The sequence below is a fragment of the Andrographis paniculata genome, unplaced genomic scaffold, assembly GCF_009805555.1.
Source record: "Andrographis paniculata isolate CXL003 unplaced genomic scaffold, ASM980555v1 Contig34END, whole genome shotgun sequence".
NCBI classification, from domain to species: domain Eukaryota; kingdom Viridiplantae; phylum Streptophyta; class Magnoliopsida; order Lamiales; family Acanthaceae; genus Andrographis; species Andrographis paniculata.
This window is the reverse complement of record NW_026137567.1, coordinates 2205133-2225036: the sequence shown is the minus strand read 5'-3', so window position 1 is coordinate 2225036 and position 19904 is coordinate 2205133. Positions and strand designations below refer to the sequence as shown.

The following is a 19904-nucleotide window of genomic DNA, read 5'->3' as shown; positions in this document are numbered from 1 at the left end:
TGTCCGCTACTTGTTTGTTGTCTGTGTGCGATCTGTTTGGTGTTGCGATCTATCTGTTTTCGGCTCCAGTGGAGTCATCTCGTTTTCTACTCCGGTGGAGTCCTGTCATTTTCGATTTCGGTGGAGAGTCATCTCGTTTTCGGCTCCGGTGGAGAGTCATCTCATTTTCGGCTCCGGTCACTACAAGAAAAAATCATTTTTGTAACAAAACTTTTTTGTCTCTAAATCTATTTTTTTCCGTTACTAATGACATTAGAGACAGAATTAGGAATGAAATTACGTTAGCTACGTGAACTTTAGAGACGGAATTCCGTTACAAATATATTATTTTTTTGTAGTGGATGGAGTCATCTCACTTTTTCCCCCGGGATAGAAAGTCATCTCGTTTCCAGCTCCGATGGAGAGTCATCTATTAATTTTATTTGTGTTTTTGTTTTGCATTTATATTATCAATAAGACAATTTCATTATTTTTCCCCAAAATTTCTAACAGACTTGATTGTTTAATTTGTTTTGTTCTGCCATTTTGTTAAGTTTTGATTTGGTCTTCCTTTATCATTTGGTAAGTTATAGGCCTATTTTTTTGGCTTTTCTTTACTTCCAATCTCTGCAGTGCTAATACTATGCACTCTCGTTTTAATTCTAAAAGTTAAATTTGTGAATGTAATCAATATAAGTATAGTTATTTTTTATTCATAATTATATAATAAATTAGTTGCTTAATGTAGATTCAAAATATGCATATAAATAAGTGTAATTGACTCCGCCCATATACTTACAATTTTTAATATATATATATATGTATATATATTTATTTTAGCAGATAGATTTGTTTAATTTGTTTTGTTATGCTGTTTTGGTAAGTTTTGATTTGGTTTGCTGATATAATTTAATTTTATTATTGTATTAGAGAGAATACAAATTATATCAATGGATAATCAACCAATTTTATTTATAATATCATCAATTGGATATAGAATGACGAGTAATAATCTCAAAGAAAATCAAAGTGGTGATGGGGAATTACTAATGATAGGAAATTGATTACATCGAGTACTTTTGAGTAAGTTTTTAAATTATGTTGTAGTTTATGTAATATTATTATTAAAAAAAAATTATAATTACATATTTAAAGCATAAATTCTAACAAAATATACTATTTATTTTCTTATAGTTCAATTCCAAGTTTGATTGGAAAATATCAAATATATTTCGATCAAATTTTCTTGAACCATGGATTTTTATGAAGCAAGTACCTAATAGCCAACGAGACAAATGGTTTGAAATATTTAAGGTATATGTAATATTGAGTTTGTTTTATTAATTATTTTATTACTTAATTGATTTTAACTATTAAATTTCAATAGTATTTTATAGGTAGGAATCTCAGTATGAATATGAGATTCGTGATTTATTTTAAATAAAGTTAGTGAATTATTAAGGAAAAATTTAGGTTACGCTCGAAAAAACAATGTTTGTCCAAAATAGATTTCTCTTGAGATTTAGGATAAAATGAAGGAACAATGGAGTTCTAAGGAATTTCAAGATATGGTTGAAAGAAATAAAGAAAATAGGAAAAACAATCTGGCAACAGATGCAAATCAATACCGTGGGGGCTCGATCTGTTGGTTGTGTTCAAAAGATTATGGTACAATTTAATTAAATATAGTTTATAAATATAAATTGCCGTATTTTATATATGTTTGACAAAAATTCTAATGATATTTTTCTTGTAGACCGACAACTTAGGACGCACCCCAACATAAATAGAACTTTATCGTGTGTGTTTTAGTAAAAAGAATGAAATACCTATTCAAGATGTTGCAGCTCTCGAGGTATAATTTATTTAGAATATATATTTTTCTATATTGAATGATAGAATATAACTATCAGAAAATTTTTATTTCTTAGGCTGAGTTACAAAAATTTTCTAAAAGTAATTCTACCTCTGAATCCGATCCAAAAAAACTCGTAAATGCATTTGGTGGTTTCAACACAAAAGGTCGTGTCCCAGGACTTGGTTCAAGAGGTAAGATGGCAAAGGTTCAAATTCGTCCTTCGTGTTCACAACATGTTAAATTTGTTCCTTATGCAAGTGTTTCAATAGAAGAACATCTCAAAATTAAGGAAAAATTGCGAACAACTAATAAAAAATTGGTCAAGTTTGCCTTTTGTTTTGTTTTGTTTTTTTTTTAATATTATTAATATATTTTATTTTAAACTTCTAAATTGAAAAAAAATATAAGCTTTTCTTTTTTTTTTTTTTTTTTTTTGTATGTGCAGGTGATGAAGTTTCTTAATACACGTTTTCAAAACTTTAATAATTCTATTCCTCAAGAACCAGAGCCATATTATCCCCAAATGGCAACTCCATTTGATTGTTATCGAATGTGTCGATAGGGAAGTGGAAGTGGGAGTGGGAGTGGAAGTGCAAGTCGGACAGGTGGAGCGAGTGGAAATGGACGATATTATGGCAACGAAGAGGATGATCAATATGAAGAAGACAATGATGAAACTATTCCACCTATGCAATATTATTAAAATTTTTGTATAATATAACTATGTTTTGTCCTTTGATGTATTTTAGCTTGACATTAAAATATTTATAAATATGATTTTATTTTATTTTTATTTTCTTAAAAATATAACTAAAATTAATTTTGAAATTTAAAAATATTTATATGAATATTTATTTTTATTAATTAATATTAATATTAAATAAAAAAAGAAAAATTATGGTTTGATTTTTTGTTGCAGATGATTGCGAAAAATTTGGTATTTAAGGTATTTGGTAATTGTCGCGGAAGTCTTCCGCGACAATTTTTAATTAAATGAACATTAATTGTGTTGTTGCAATCTTTCGCGACAATTTTTATTTAATGTAATTTGTTGCAAACTTCCAGCTACAATAACAAATAGTCACAACCAATCTAGTGCGGAATCAATTCTGTTTCATTTTTGCAACAATTCATCAAATTTGTTGCAGAACTATATATATTCTGCAGCAAATTATTCCGCAACAATATGGTATTTTTAAAGAAAAAAAAATTCAAAATCAAATATCATTTTTAATTAATTTTTTCAGCCATAAAATTCCAAATTAAACATCAATTTTTTTATATCACATTAAAAACTAATTTAAATTTTTTAAATATTGTCCGGCTTTAGGAGTCTCATTTATTTTTTGCATGTTAATATTTGAATATTCATTATTATATCAAAATGTAGTACAAATTAATAAAAAATTGGAAAAATACTTTCATTAGTGTATTATCATACTAATAGAAACACATTTGTATAAAAAATTAAACAAATATAAGAATATTTTTAATATTAAGTACAATAACGCAAAAGGTAAATATGACCCTTAGAGGCGGACGAAGGAAATATTACATGAATACCTATTTATATCATATTAAATATTTATTTTTTTATTATTTAAAATTATAGCTCAACTTCTAAATTTACGACTAAATAAATAATAAAACTAAAAATATTAGTGAGTTAATAAAATATAGCTAATTTTTTTAAAAAAATTTAAAGTATTAATTATTAATTATTACTATAATGGGAAAATTGACTAATTTCATGGGAAGACTAAAAGAAAGTGGACTAATCTGGTGGGACGAAGGCAGTATTATATATTATAATCCTATCCCACAAAGTAACTATACCCTTAGGGGCAGTTTGGTTCAAGGATTCGATGGGATTCAATGGGATTTCGATTTTAAAATCCTATGAAATCCATGTTTGGTTAAGAAAAAGAAGGTGGAATTTAAAATGATGGGATTTGAAAAAGGGGTCTAAAATCCTACAAATAAGGGATTTTTTTGTAACGGGGATACCCCTGTCACTTTTAAATCCCATTCTTGAAATTTTAATTTTTACATTTATATCCTCTTATAAAAAAAAATAATAGTATTATATTTATATAAAAAACTAAATAATTTTAACATTAATTATTATTTGAATTATATACTTAATTAAATTTATATTATTTTTTATTGTACAATATTTTTTAAATAAATTAATAAATTCATTGTTTAAATTATTATTTATTATAAATTTTATTTGAATTATAAAATTATAGGAACGACCATAAGTCGGGTTCAATCGGAACTGATATTCATCCCAAATATATATTGTTAAATCCGAGATTCAAATTGGATCCGATTATACTAGATCCGACCGAGACTATACCCGGTAAGATTTGATGGATCCGAAAAATCCATTTTTTTACGATTCTTAAATTTTAATTTAAAATTATACATGTACCGGATCCAATGTATATTAAAATTTATGTACTTTATTAGAAAAATATTATAATAAAATAATGAATACGTTAAACTCAAAAAATATTTTTAATATAATTATATTATTCAAATCATTTTTTGATATGTATGGTTGATATATTATTATTATATTACCTTGATCATGATCTGGATCCAGGTCTAATACTCAAATAATTGAACTCAACTTCAAATAAATAGGTCGGGCTCGGTCGGGTCTCGAGTTTACGCGAATCTATTCTCATCCTATAAAATTATTGATATCTTTTCAATTTATATTAATAATGAATTAGAGGTTTAATTTGTCAATATAAATAAAATTCATAAGAGGACAATTAAGTCATTTAGAATATAAAAAATCCAAATCCACGAAATATAAATCCCACCATATTTTACCAACCAAACATAATATGGGATTCCAAATCCTAAATATAATAAATCCCATTATATATAAATCATACTGTAAAATCTCAATCCCACCAAAAAAAGTCCATGAACCAAACAGCCCCTTAGGTGGGTTTTCTTTGCATGATTTAGGGTAAATAATTTATTTTATCCACGCTAATCACATATTTACTATCCATTATTATAGCTCGTAATTAAGTACAGTCCGTCATAATAGTAGCATAATTATAAATTATTAATCCTCTTCTTTTAAATATAATTATAAATAATTATAATTATAATATTAATGTTGAAAGGACTATTTTGTCTTTTATTAATAGTTAATTTAGTCTTAATTTTTCATATAATCAAGAATATTTTAGAAAAAATTATATTCTTATTATACAATAATCATTAAAGTAAATATTATATTATTTTATCATATAATTATATAACTCATTAAAATAATACTATGTAATATAATCCTATCTCATAAAATGAATATACCCTTAGGTATGTTTACTTTAAATGATTAAATTATAATACGTAGGACTATTTCAACGAATTATATACTCATGAGATTAATTAATATCGCTCTGTTCTCCTACCACCATTTTTCAATTGTAATTTCCAAAATTATAATAATAAACACAATATTTTATACAAAAGTCAAAAAATCAGAATATTTATTATAAAAAGTCATTACAAAAGTAAAAAAAAAATTAAATATTCAACCTAAAATAATATATTTCATATTTTTTTATACAACTCCCATGCTACACACCAAAAATTATTTCAGCAAAAAATGTTTCTATTTTTTTTTTTTTATATATATATTTATTATGATAGAGTTTACTTTGATTCATTAAACATTGGATCAAATTAGATTATGTATAAAAATTTCAAAAAAAAAAAAAAAATTACATTTCAAAAATTCAAATAAAAATACATTTCAAATAAATATTTAAAAATTATTATGATATTTATGTAAAATGATTCTAAATGTCTAAAGAGTTAGATAAATTTAGAGATTTATTATGTGAAATTAAATAATACTACGGGAGAGATTGTACTAATAATCCTACAAAATGCTACTATTATGTCAGGCCCGTAGTTATCTCAGACTCCAATACATTAAAGTAAATATGGGATTAGGGAGTGTGACTTGTAACGGGATTAGGGCGGATAAAATAATATTATCCACCTTAATCTTGTGTAGTAAACTTGTAACGGGTCAGATGGTTCTTCCTCGAACACCCTTCCGTCGGCCTAGCAATTCGTCAACATTCATGAGAAATTCGCTAGTACAGTCTCGTACACAACTCCACTCTAAGCAAGAAAGCAAAAACACCACAAGATGTATCTGACAAAGTAGAGTGTATATTAGCTCTCTGAAAAGTGAAGTACAATTGAAGAGTTCTCCCCTATATATAGACATTCTAACGGCCCGGGCCTAACACAAGGCAAAGCATATCCATACTCGGGTAGACTCTATTAATACAAGATATGGATAAAGGTAGCTATATGAAGAAATACGGATAAACTATGTTTAATGGATAGACACTAACTCGATCAACGGGTGATCTCGATACTTCTAGAATATTCCAAAATGTTCTAAAGGATTCCGAAACCTTCCGGGAGATTCTGGAACTTCTCAAGGCATATCCGCTAGCCTCTCTACTTTGTCGCGTTGTCGGCCGCTCCTCGGCGTCCCCTCGGTAAGTCGCAGTGCACTCCTAGGTGTTCCTCGGCCAAAGCTTCGGTCTGGGACATTCTCTCCCACCTGAGCTAGCATTGTCCTCATCTATTATAGATGAATTCTTTTTATTTTTCTTCAATTTATTTAGGTTTGAATTCTCACAAAAAAATATTAATACTTTGCAATTTTTTATTAATTATTTTAAACATCCTTGAGTCCATTTCTTACTATTTCATTTCTTTATTTTTATTTTTAGTTTTGGCTACTATTGTAACATGTTGATTTTATATATTACATAGATCCTTATATCGTATTTTCGACAACACTTTTGAATCCAAGTTATACATATTCTAAGATGTCATTGTATTATAAAATTTTTCAACTTTTGCTTTTCTTGTCCATTTCAATATATATGAATTTGGAATCTTAATAATATTACGTATATTAAAAAAAAATTAAAGTATGAAAATACAATATTTCACAAAACTTAAATTCTACAATTACAATTGTATCGTACTATTCAAAGAATCAAAGTTGACAACATGATATTTTGATTTTCTAAAAGATGTAAGATGGTAAATTGAAACACCTTTAATCACACTAAAAAATATAAAAGCTACAATATTAAGTTGTGTACAATTTCTTTTGAAACAATTTAATTACTTCCATAGTATAAATACTTGTTGCATGTTTTAACAATTAAGTAGGAAAATATTTGATTTAAAATTAGCTTACAATTCTTCGTAATGACGATTATTAATAAAAATTTGAAAATATTCAAGGAAATGAGTCGTAGTGATGTCAGCACAAAATATTGACGAACATAAAACAATGCACATTTTTTTTTTTCTTATTGAATAATCTTTTCAATTAATCATTATTTTGAAAACTATATTTCTCAAACATGTTATTCCATTCAACTAAAAAATTATTTTCTTTTTCATAATCAAACACACATCTACTAACCATTCAAATTATGCAGTAGTTTTATCATATGAAAATTGACAACAAAAAATAACAGTTTATTTGTGGTGATTCACACCAACAAACAATGCAAATGGACAATTAAGAGAATTATTCCTATAAGTTGTATAAAAAGATATTACATCTACAAATCCAACATAATCAACTTTCCTTCTTTCATTGTCTAAAATATATCGGTTATTGCATCATTCTCATCAACATCATGAATTGAGTGAAAAAATCGGATCTTTCACATGCATCTCTTGTAAATAATATATATTCAAGTACTCTCACCACATTTCCAATTTTCATATCCTTTGTTCTTTTTTAATGCAAATAATTACTATAATGTTGGAAAGTAAATCCTAAATTATAATTACCAAATGCTTGTTTGATTATATAATAATAAGCGTTTTTGGTGGAATACTTACTCTATTTGATATTCAATTTCAATAGCATGAGTAATTTTCTTGTATGATCTAAACAAGTGAGTTATCTGCTTTAGATAAATAATGATTAGCTTTGAAATAAATTTCACAACATCATATTTTTTTGTATTCAAATGTATTTTCATTTTTGCCAAGCACTCAAATCTAGTTTCACCATGTGAATTTTTCACATAAGCATCTTGTTTATCTGGTTTTTGTTTACCTTGAGCACAACAACAAAACACTACTAGAAAAAATATGATTTTTCCGCGGAAACTATATGATTCTGTAACAAATTTAATCAATTGTAAGGTTACAACAATTTGTTGCGACAATATTGAATAGCATTAATGACAATTTGTTGCGGAAGATTGTAACCTTCCGCAGCAATATTGAATAGCATTAATGACACTTTGTTGCGGAATTGGTGCAACCTTTCACAACAAAACATCAAATCAAATTATAAAATTATAGCAGCATTTCATAATTTTTTTTAATTTTAATGTAAATAATAAAATTAAATATTTTTTAAATAGTAAAATAAAAAATTATTCAAATTAATTTTAATATCAAGACAAATACATTACAAGGAAAAAAATATATTGTACAAAAATTTTAATAACACCGAGTAGGCGGAATAGTTTTGATAATTATTGTTGTTTTTCATATTCATCTTTCTCTACGTTGCCGTAATATTGTCCACTTTGACTCGCTTCACCGGTCCGACTCTCACTCCCTCTATTCTCTCGACGCATTTGATAAGGATCGGATGGACTAGCCATTTGTGGATAATATGATTCTGGATCGTGAATAATAGGATTATTGAAAATTTCAAAATGCATACGATTAAATTTCATCACCTACAAATAAAAATAAAAATCCTCCTACAATCTAAAGTTTAAAATAAAATTTATCAATAATATTTTTTAAAATTAAAATAGACAAACATGATCTAATCTTGATTAGTTGCTCGTAATTCTTCCTTAATTTTCAAATGCTTATCCATTGAAACATTTGATAAAAAGATGAAGGTGCGACATAATATTAAAGAGACCACAACATAATTTAAAAACTCACTCAAAAGTACTCGTTGCAATCCATGTTCTATCATCAGTAATTCTTTCATCGCCATTTTGATTTTCTTTGCGATCATTACTCGTCATTCCACCTCCAACTGATGATATCAGAAATATGGGTAATGGGTAATTGATTATCCATAGATATAATTTAGATTCTCTACAATACAAAAGTAGAAATGATTATACGTTTTTTCATCTAAAAAAAAAAATCATATCCATAATAACAATAAAACACAAACAAAACACACACTGGATATCTCGTAGTTCCCCACAATTTATATACGTTCTTTCAATCTCTGTATTTTTTATTCATGTCGTTTTAGACAGTAAAATTATTGAGAGGCCTACTCCTCGACCATGGGCAAGCAAAGTCATGTGATACAGAGTACCATTGTTAGTGCTACATGGTAATCACCAGAATCATCCAAGCATATCAAAATTGGGGAAAACTCAAAATCATCCAAGCATATATGAATGAAATTGGATATGATGCAATGATGCATAATAATTTACTCATATCTAGAACTTCAATTACTCCTATTTAAGTCAAAACATCCAAATTTATGAATTTCAATACATTAGCTCAGTTTCACAGATATGGAGCACGTAAAGCTAAATCATGTATTCATTAAAAATCACCTAAAGTAGATAACGAGCATTAAGCATTGTAATGTGGTTGCATTTGTAACCAATAATAATAGTAAAAAAAAAGTTAAATCACCATAATCTACATTCTCAGCATATATATGAAAAACTGTAAAGGTATTTTATATAATGCCGTGTGTTCCCACCTTCCACAATAAGAAGTATATGTAGAAATAGTGTTCATATTTTGTAAAGATAATAAATAAATAATTATTGTAAAGTAAAAAAGAAAAAAAGAAAAAAAAAAAGCATATAGATGAATATATCGTTAACGCAAAAGGTTGGAACCGAAAGAGGAGTGACTCGCTGGACGGCCGAGATGTCCGTCGGGCAATCGTTGGAGACGCGCGTCCGTTGGACAGAAGAGGAGAGGGAAAGGCACCAGCCGTTTTCGGGGTTCCGCATCGCGGCTGAAGAGGAAGATGAAGGCGGCAGCTGTTGGAGTCAATTGGGTGCGGATGAGGAAGAGTCATGAGTTTATGATGAAGGGTGAGGGATGAATTTTGCTCAATTTGAGGGTCTAATTCGAGGTGGAAATAAGTCGGACAAGGGTTTTGGCTAAATAAGCTTGGCATGTTTTAAAGACATGTAGCCTAAGCCTACCTGAAAAAGAAATATTTTAAAAGTCTAAGCCGACCTGGCCTACAAGTCTGTTTAAAAAGACTATATGATAATTTTTTTTTACAAATTTAGTATTAAAAATAAAAAATAAAATAGATAAAATCTTTTAATATATATATAAAGTTAAGAATTCTATTTTTATAATAAATTTATAATAATATTATTAGAAGATATAAAATTATTCTTAATAAATACTAATAAAAAAGAGAGTTTTACAAAAATAAAAATACTAATAAATAAGTCGGTCTTCTAATTAATTTTTTTTTTAAAAAAAAAAAAAATCTAAATCTACTTTATTTAAATATAAAGAATTTTTTTAAAAAAAATAAAATTTGACCTGTCATTTTTAATATATAAATTAGGTCAGATCAAACCTTATGTAAGCTAGGCTGTAGACGAGCTACAGGGCTGGTCTATTCCTATCCTTAGCGTCTATGGATGAAGAAGAGATAAAGGTGTCAGCACAGAAAATTTTGCAAATGTGGGAGATGAATTTTGTAAGATTTGGAGGCGGGGATTAGCGCTCCTCATCCATTAGGGCTAATTGATTTGGATAATAATAATAATAATAATAATAATAATAATAAGAAAGAAAAAAGCAAAATGCTTTATAATGCAGAAATTTTAAAAGGGATACTTTTAATTTAAATTATTATATTTTTACTTAACCAATAAATTAATATTTATAATATGTAATTCATTGTTATTTTTTTCAATAAAAAATTTAAAAAATAAATAATTGATTAAAGTCATAATATTAAAAAATAACTCATACATAAATCAATCATCGGAGTTGTTGAAATATTTTAGATATTCAGTTTTAGATTTAGTAGATTTATATTTAGATATGATCTTATTCATATATTAGATTACTTCTATCGAGTCTATTTTGTATTGCCTATATATATAGGCTCTTTTATTTTGATGATCAACAAGACAGTCTCATTATTTTCCCCCAAAATTTCTAACACGAGTGATATTCATAGTCAATATCATCATTTACAAAAATCATCTAACTACCAACTAGTTTGAATGGCTCATTTGTATCAATCTAGACCGGCATTTCTCGGACTTGGTTAGACTAAAAAATAGATTCATTACATTGTATTTCAATAATATTTCGTGGTCGAGTTCGCACAACAGCTTACCGACGAGACCACTCAACAATTGAATTCGGGTAATTCACATAAAATACATGTCTAGCTTGTTGTTCAAATATATAGTACTTCTTGACCTGGAGAACTTGCCAAAAAATTAACATCAACTATATTGTAAGTCATATATCCTTATTTCATGAGTCAGATCTGCCAAACTTGGCTAATTAAGTTCATGCACTCTAATTATTATTAATTTAATTTTCTTTTTTATTAAAAATTAAAATATTTCTTTTTAAAGTTAGATTAGAATGATAAATTTATAATTTCTTTAAATTAACATTTAAATGATAATACTTCAAAACTATCAAATAATTTAGTAAAAAATAATTATATTTAATGTTATAAAAGTTTATCTCGACTTGCGAACATCCACAACAAAATATAAAAAATATATAAAATCTTAAAAATTATTAATAATTTTTAGTTAAGAAATTAGAAAAATATATGGTTTTCTTAATATATATATTTTTTGGAACAATGTCTTATTCAAAAAATTCATAATAATTAAAATAAAAATATTGTAGCAGAAAATCACAACAATATATAAGCCGTATTTTATTAAAATTATTGTCGCGAACAATTGCAACAATACAGCCGAATAATTTTTTTATTTAAAACTGTTGTCACATAAAGTTGCAACAAATTTGAAAACAATAAATTTGACAAATAGAAAAAAATAATCATGGTAACAAAGATTGTGGCGGAAGTCGGCGACAATTAAATTATATATAATTTTTATTAAATTTTCATTAAAAGTTGTGACAATAGATTGTGTCGGGACAAAAACATATTTTTCTAATAGCCAAATATTCTATCAACAAGTTTGTCATTTTCTATTGTGTTGGGTGTTTTTTGTAATACCAAATGCAACTTTTTTAGTATAGGCATAATCAAATCCTCAGCCAAATTCTTATTATCAAATTTCATAAATATTTGAGGAAGCCGTTCTTTTGAAATGAATTTATACAATGAATCATAAAAATAAAAAAATAAAATAATTATAGATATTAAAAAGATCAAATGTCTGATTTTTTTATTTTTTTTGTTATTTGCATTCGGAAGATTTGTGGCAATATTATCTAATAACATGTGATACAATTGTAAAAAGTCCCGTATGAAAAAAAACAAAAAAAAAATGAATCAATTAATTTAATTTTTTTTCAATATTGAAAAAAAATTATTGGAAGTCCCGGTAAACTGTAATTAATTTGAGACTTCTTTTTTTTTTTTTTTTTTTTTTTTTTACTTTTTTCTGCCCTGTGAGAGTCTATTAGAAGAATAGAAATCAACCGAACATATAGAATCTAAGTGAGAATAAAATGATAACTGAGGAAGATGAAGTAAACGTCGACTCTAGCACGGGAAAAATCTTCGACGACAGCGAACAATAGAGACAACAATGAAAATCTTTAATATATGGTATGTTTGTTTTTTGTTTTATAATAGGTGGCTTTATCTGAATGGAACAAAAGAAAATAGAGAAAATGAGAATAGATAATTTGAAACACGTCAAAAAATATAGGCAGAAGATAAAGGTTTAACGACATATAAATTCATCGGCTCCGGAATCGTTGAAATCAGATTAGATCAGCCTCCAGACACTGAAAACTGATCTTTATTACAACACAACCAACATACTTATATACATAAGTAGAAGAGAAGTAGTTCAAGAGCTCTGGATATTAGTTCTCTTCATTCCCCTGCATCAAATCGAACAAATGTCAAATATTTATATTATCAAATGCTCCGCGCCATCTAAGGATTTTTATTGTTAATAATTTCGCAGGCGAACCAGTATTGGTTGCGGAGGACAACTGAATCGGCTGGCACGCAATTTCCATCATCATTCCGATACCAATGGTATATGGCATGAGTCCTATCCTTTATCTCTAATGTAGCATGTCCAAAGCTGGCTTCACGGAACGCAGAATAATCCGGCTGAGGCTCTCTATACCTGTCGAAATTATGACAATTAATTAATTAAATAGCATATTTCGACAAGACTGATAACTTCTGTGTATAATATTATATCTCACACTGCAGCAAGGCCTTCCCGGTTTCCTCCATCCCCGACCGTGATGTAAACCGGAGCTTCTTTGTTCCACTCGGTGGCATTCATCCCTCCCGAGATACGGTGCTGAAAAATACATACCAAAAACACTTTCACTTCTTCGAGGTTAATAAACACATACTTCCTGATAATTTTTTAGTTTGAATTTGGTATTAAAATAATGTTTGATTGGATGCTTTGTTAAAGAAAAAAATATATATATACTTTTTTGAAAAACACGGAGTATAAATAATAACATTTGAAAGACTTTCGATAAAGAAACACTGGCAAAAGTACAAATGTCTTTAAAGAAATAAATATTCCAAACTATTACAAAAATTCTACTATTTTTTAATTAATTTGTGTGTCAAAAGTAAATATTCATCTTAGAAGTAAATGGAGGAAAGTGATTTTTTTTTTCATTTAATATATTACCCAAAAATTAAAATTTTCATTCAAATTACTCCCTTTGTTCACCAAATCTTTTTTCATCAGTCCCTTAAATTTATCTTATTACTATATTTGTAAAAGTAAAAAAATTCATATTTAATTATTATCCTTCATTCAACATTTCTTTACAATAAATACCACACTTCTTACTATCTTTCATTATTCACTAAATTTCTAAAAATATCTTGAGTTACTTTTTTACTTTTTTTACTTTTTGAATAAAATATTTATTTTTTTTAAACACTGTGCCTAGCCCAAATAGGCTAAATATTGCGGACGGATGAAGTATTAGATAATATTATTTAGATTGAAAATTTTATTATTTTCAAAACACAAACTCAATTCAAAACCTAAAAGAAATACACCTTGAAATATTCAATTTTGATATATGTTATCACATTATTATACAAATTAGGTGAGACCCTGATAACTTAAGGTATTTTAGCCTTTATACGTTGTCCACATTATCTATCATACGAGATTATTATTCCTTAATCGACATACAGACAAATGAATGCATCTATTCTTATTAGTGAACGGAGAAAATATATATAGATTGAGAGAAGTATGAGGTAGGTAAGAAGGCAAACCGATCTTTCGTAAGCATGAACATGGCCGGCGAAGACAACATCGACTTTATTTTCAATAAACCAGCTCTCAAACTCAAGTCTCATGCCTTCTGCTTCCATATAATGAGCCTCGTTGCTGCTGTAAATCGGGGCGTGCACCACAACAATAAGCCAAGGAGTCTTTTCCCGATCGACTCTTTCCAGTTCTTGAAAAAGCCATATCCATTGAGGAGTGTATTTCACTAGGTTCAACATTCACAGCAAAAAAAGACATCATAAGACAATACAATCAGGATCTTGTAGGATAAGATTAATTAGTACTATTAAGGTGTGTTTTCTTTAAACGATTGGATTATAATCTTAGAATGATTTTGATGGGGTATTTAATCAATAGACTAGTTAGTATAATGTTTAGAGAAAATTATATTGGATTTACTTTATTTGATTATATGATATGATGATTTTTATACCCAAAATGTCATTCATAATTTCATTTAAATTATATAAAAAAAAATTTCTTTTTTAATATATAACAATATATTAAAATTTATTTATGATATTATTATGACATATATATAATTTGATATAATATTTTTTATTTTTTTATTAAATATATTTAAATTTATCTCAAATTTATAAATTAGTTTCAGAAATATATTATATTTTATTCTTATTGTTGAAGGAAGGTACTTTAGACATTTTATTAAGTAATATTAAATAATACTAGGAGGGAAGGATTAGATTAATATCCTCCAAATTTATATTATTGTATCGAGTTTGTAGTTATATCTGACCGTAATACATTAAAGTAAAAATAATATTAAATCGGATAAAATAATATTATTCAATCTCAAGTAGTAAAAGCACCCTTAATGAAGTCAATATATATATATGATATGTAACACAACTCTACACTCTTTTACCGTATAATTTTCAATAAAAATATATTATTTTTTTTATAAAATATTATATAAAACTACTATTTTAACAACAAAAAATCAAGCTCACACTTCATTTCAAATCAATTTCAAATCACAACCCAACAGACAATTCTAATTAATAAATAGATTGAGCTATTATTATTATTGGCTTTGAGTAATTACCGTAGGCAGAATAATTTTTTTACTAGTGTCACTATATTTAAATTTAATATTATTTGTGTATATTTATATTTTTAAAATGTAAACTTAGTCATTTTAGTTAGATTACACTTTAATTAATTGAGTAATGATAATATTTTAAATTTTAAATAGAGTAGTAATTTAATTTAATTAATTAGTTAACAATGACACTTTAAATTTTAAATGAGACACTGAATTTTTTTTTAATGAAAACATAGTTAATTAAATCATAAAATTGTTTTTATAATTAAATTTATTGTTGGCACGCGTCACCAATGACATATGTGACCATCTGCCCCTGATTATAGGTAAACATTAAAAATAAATAAAAAAAAATGTACAACTATAGACATCGATGATTTACAAACATAAAAGTGACAAAGCCGAAGAATTACCAAACGGCGAGTAGGTGGACAAGACGATGATATGTGCCGGTCCTCGCCTCACGGCATACCAGAACGGACTACTACTTTGGCTAGCAAGATATGGCGTAGGGTATCGGTAGAGATAATTTTTGAACGTCACGGATTCGTTCTGAAGATTCACAAGACAAAAAAAATAATTCAAAACGTCGAAAGTATGATTGAAATCCTAAGAAATTTAAAAATGCAATAATTATTTATACACTATTAGAAAAATATGAAATAGCCTCATAAATAGTTTTATAATCAATTCCGATACTATTATAAAATAATTTAAATAACATAAATCGATTACATGTTAATAGTTTCAAAATTTCCGAAATCATATCTATATAATAATTTTTAAATTTAAGAAGTACAAAATGTTCAAGACAGATCCGTGGCTACTGAAAATTGATCAGAAAATTCAAAATTTTATTATATATTATATTTTTAAAATTTAAAAAACACAGAATGTCCGAGTAGATTCCATAAGTATTATTATAAATTTGGAAAAATCCGAAACTTTCTTATATGTACTACTTTTAGCACAGAATAATGTGTTTGTTAAGTGAGATTGTTGAAAATGAAATTTTTTTATGTGAGATATAGAAAATTATGTAGGGAATATAAAAATAATGAATGTCCATAGTGTATCAAATTTTTAGAAAAAAAAAACTTGTGGAAAAAAATTATAGAAAGAACAAACCCATAATATTCCGAAATTTTATTATATATAATATTTTTATATATAAACAACACAGAATGTCCAAGTCTATATATATTCATTACCAGGTATGGAAAGTATTCGATTTCGTGATTTCCAACAGTCCAAATCCATGGCTGATACGCTGCGCTTTGCTCGGCCAAACGGCCAAAAGAATCCCAACGAACGCCGATATCACGTCCATCGTAATACGTATCTGCGTACGAAAAATCGCCTACAAACAACACTGTTTCTGCACCACTCTTTTTATAATGTTGGAGGGTTGAGAGAGAATCAAAGGTTTGGCCAAGATCACCTACGTACGGATCAAATAATTCGGACAAAAATATTCAAAAACTAAAAATGTATGTAACAACATTGGAAATAGGATATGAAATAATGAAATAATTATATATTAATACTGACCAATAATCCCAAATTTGTAAGAAGCATCTGGATTAATTTCTGGAGGTGTTCGAAACGAAAATGTCCTCGAAGAATTTCCATCCCCAAGCAAGTAGTAATATTTTGAGTTGTACTGCACCATGTATGTATGTAATAAGTAATCAATTAACTAGTAATCGAAAATGACAATTAATTAATGTATAAAGGGTGGTACGAGGATGAATAATATTATTTTATCCGATTTAATTTTATATTTATTATTTGGATCCTAGTATTATCAAAATTATTCATTCTTTTACACATTTAGAATCATTTATAAAGAATTAAAGATAATATTTATGTTTAGTATATAAGTCATGATAATATCATAACTCGATTTTAAAATAGTGTTATCATTAGAAACAATAAAATGTACTATAAAATAAAGTTTAGTGGTATAATTTTTAATACGATTATGAAGGATATTTTAGGTGAAAAAAAAATAATTCTATCATGAAATTAAATATATTTTACTTGTATTTACTATATAATCAAATAGATTAAATATTATATTAATTAATTTATTAATTATACATTGAAATAATCTTACCGACTGTAATTATATTCTTCAAACTAAACACATTCAAAATATATATATAGTTCATCAATGGATCCATCCATATATATATAAATATATTATTATTTTAACTGAAATACTAATTAATAATTAACTAACCTGGAGACCATCGAGTAAACAACGATGAATATATCCCGAAGTATAGTTGTAAAATTTGTACTTTTGCACGGTGTCTCCCTGTGCTGAGAATTCATACTTTTTTCGGGACAAGCCATATTTAACTGTATTGGATCCGGGCTCATCCGGTGTTATCCATGAGATTATAACAGCTTTTCCATCGTAATCTCCTTGTATAATGTGCACCTGCAGCACCGACAACACAATAATCATCGATTTTTGTAAAGAAAAACTCTTTGTTTATAAAGATGAATAACAATTTCTCTTATCACCATATAATATGAGATGCGCTAGTGGGATAATTAACAAAGTAGTAATAAGAAAAATTGTCTTTTACTCCTTATATATATACACCAAGGGACACGGATGTCAAATGGGGCGGGTTAGCCCCGGACCCGCTCTTAATGGGGCGGGTTCGAGTCTAAATAATATATTTTGGGGTGGGTTGTGGATTTAAAATTTTAAATCCGGTCGGGTTCGGGGCGGGTTACGGATTTTACTAAAAACCCGCCTCAATTCGGACTCGGACCCGAACTCGGATATTTTTTAAAATTATTATAACTAATATATATATATATATACATTTATATAATAAAAATATATTATTTATTTACTTAAATAATTTTAGATATAAAATTCAATTAGTCACCTGCTCTAAATAATTTTTTAAAATTATTATACCTAATATACGTATATTTATATAATAAAAATATATTATTTATTTATTTATTTATTTTATTTTTATGGATCAATATTTGATTGTTTTTAGATTTTTTTTTGGCGCTTTTAATGCTATTTGTTTTAGTATTCGATTGTTAAAAAAATATTTATTATTATATATTTTTTAAAAAAACGGATTTGTCGGATTGGCCCCAAACCCGGAGCGGGGCGAATCCTGAGGCCGGGTGGAAGCGAGGCGAGGCGGGTCTCGGAGCCTAATATTTTCTAGCGGGGCGGGTCTCGGGGCCTGCAGAACCCGCCCCGTTGACATCCCTTCTCAAGGGAGACACTTAACAAATTCATCGTTGGCTAGATAATTAACTACCAACTTACTTGTTGTGGGGCATTGTAGCCTTTAGGTGGGGCTAAAATTGGATCGTTGAGAGGAATGTCGTCGGAAGGCCACTCCCCGCGAATATATGAGCTAGTCACACCCGCATTCGTCTTTCTTACAGTAATACTTGAACTTATAATACATAATAAAAGCAAAAGCAGTTGTAATCGAGGACTTTCCGACATGAGTTCGCTATCAAATTACCTAAAGCAACAAATATGTATATATATATATATATATTGGTTAGCTTTATAATCTTCGGTTTTTTAAATTTAAATTTAAATTTTTAAATAAGACGATGATCATTGAAATCAATTCTAAGAATTAGAAGAGAATCAGTAAAAATAAGGACCATAAATATACCTTAAAAGTGCAATCCAATCAAAGCTATAGCTAATTCCCTCCAAGGAACAATAAAACACCCCTCACCCCCAGCAACATATATATAAATACAGATATGCGCAAGATAGCGGAGCCAATTAGTATAATGTCAACTTGACGGAGCAAGTTAGAGGAATGTTAACAATAATAATAATAATAATAATAATTCCACGAGAGCTTTAGATGGATGTGTTATTTTAAATTAATCTTACCATTGTGTACGAACCATAATTTTCAATAAAAATAAATAAATAATAACGTATTATATAAACTAAAATTTAAATAAAAAATCAGAGAAATGTCATATTTTTTAAAAATTATGGTATTTTTTATATTTATAATAATTTTTAAAATATTGAAATAAATATTTATTTTTACAAATAAATACCCCTTTCTATTTATTAAAGTCAAATAAGAAACCGGATAAAAAAAAACCCCTTTCTATTTATTAAATTATTTATAAATAACTAATTCTTTTTTTAATATTATATTAAATATTTATTTTTTATATTTATAATTATATTTAATATTGAATTTACTAAAAAAAAATAGAAAAGGGTCATTTGTAGCTGACGGAAAGAGTATATTTTATACATAGTTTTTTTAATATTAAAGTAAATAAATTGTGTCAAGATATTTTGAGTATATGTGAATGAAGTCTTACTTTCTATATTAAATATTTTTTATATTCCATTAAATTTGTCCATTTTTTTTTTATTTTTGTTAGTTTATATAATTTTTTATTTTTTAAAAAATATAATTATACACTT

General features: G+C 27.1%; 1 protein-coding gene across 2 annotated transcripts in view; it reads right to left on the bottom strand.

The window, feature by feature from the left end:
* The window catches only part of LOC127248601 (bifunctional purple acid phosphatase 26-like), a 40088-nt gene extending 20835 nt beyond the window's left edge, over window positions 1–19253 (bottom strand). The window contains exons 1-10 of one of the 2 annotated variants that reach the window (XM_051271038.1): window positions 19117–19253; window positions 18753–18957; window positions 17682–17885; window positions 16988–17099; window positions 16648–16877; window positions 15850–15988; window positions 14355–14575; window positions 13301–13401; window positions 13057–13218; window positions 12741–12964 (exon numbers count right to left, since the gene is read on the bottom strand). In XM_051271038.1, the coding sequence (XP_051126995.1) occupies window positions 12931–12964; window positions 13057–13218; window positions 13301–13401; window positions 14355–14575; window positions 15850–15988; window positions 16648–16877; window positions 16988–17099; window positions 17682–17885; window positions 18753–18938 (1389 nt within the window). In that variant the 5' untranslated portion in view covers window positions 18939–18957; window positions 19117–19253 and the 3' untranslated portion in view covers window positions 12741–12930. Of the gene's footprint in view, window positions 1–12740; window positions 12965–13056; window positions 13219–13300; window positions 13402–14354; window positions 14576–15849; window positions 15989–16647; window positions 16878–16987; window positions 17100–17681; window positions 17886–18752; window positions 18958–19116 lie in introns of those variants that run through there. The other variant, XM_051271036.1, reaches the window with a different exon arrangement.
* Between the last annotated feature and the right edge of the window lie 651 nt (window positions 19254–19904).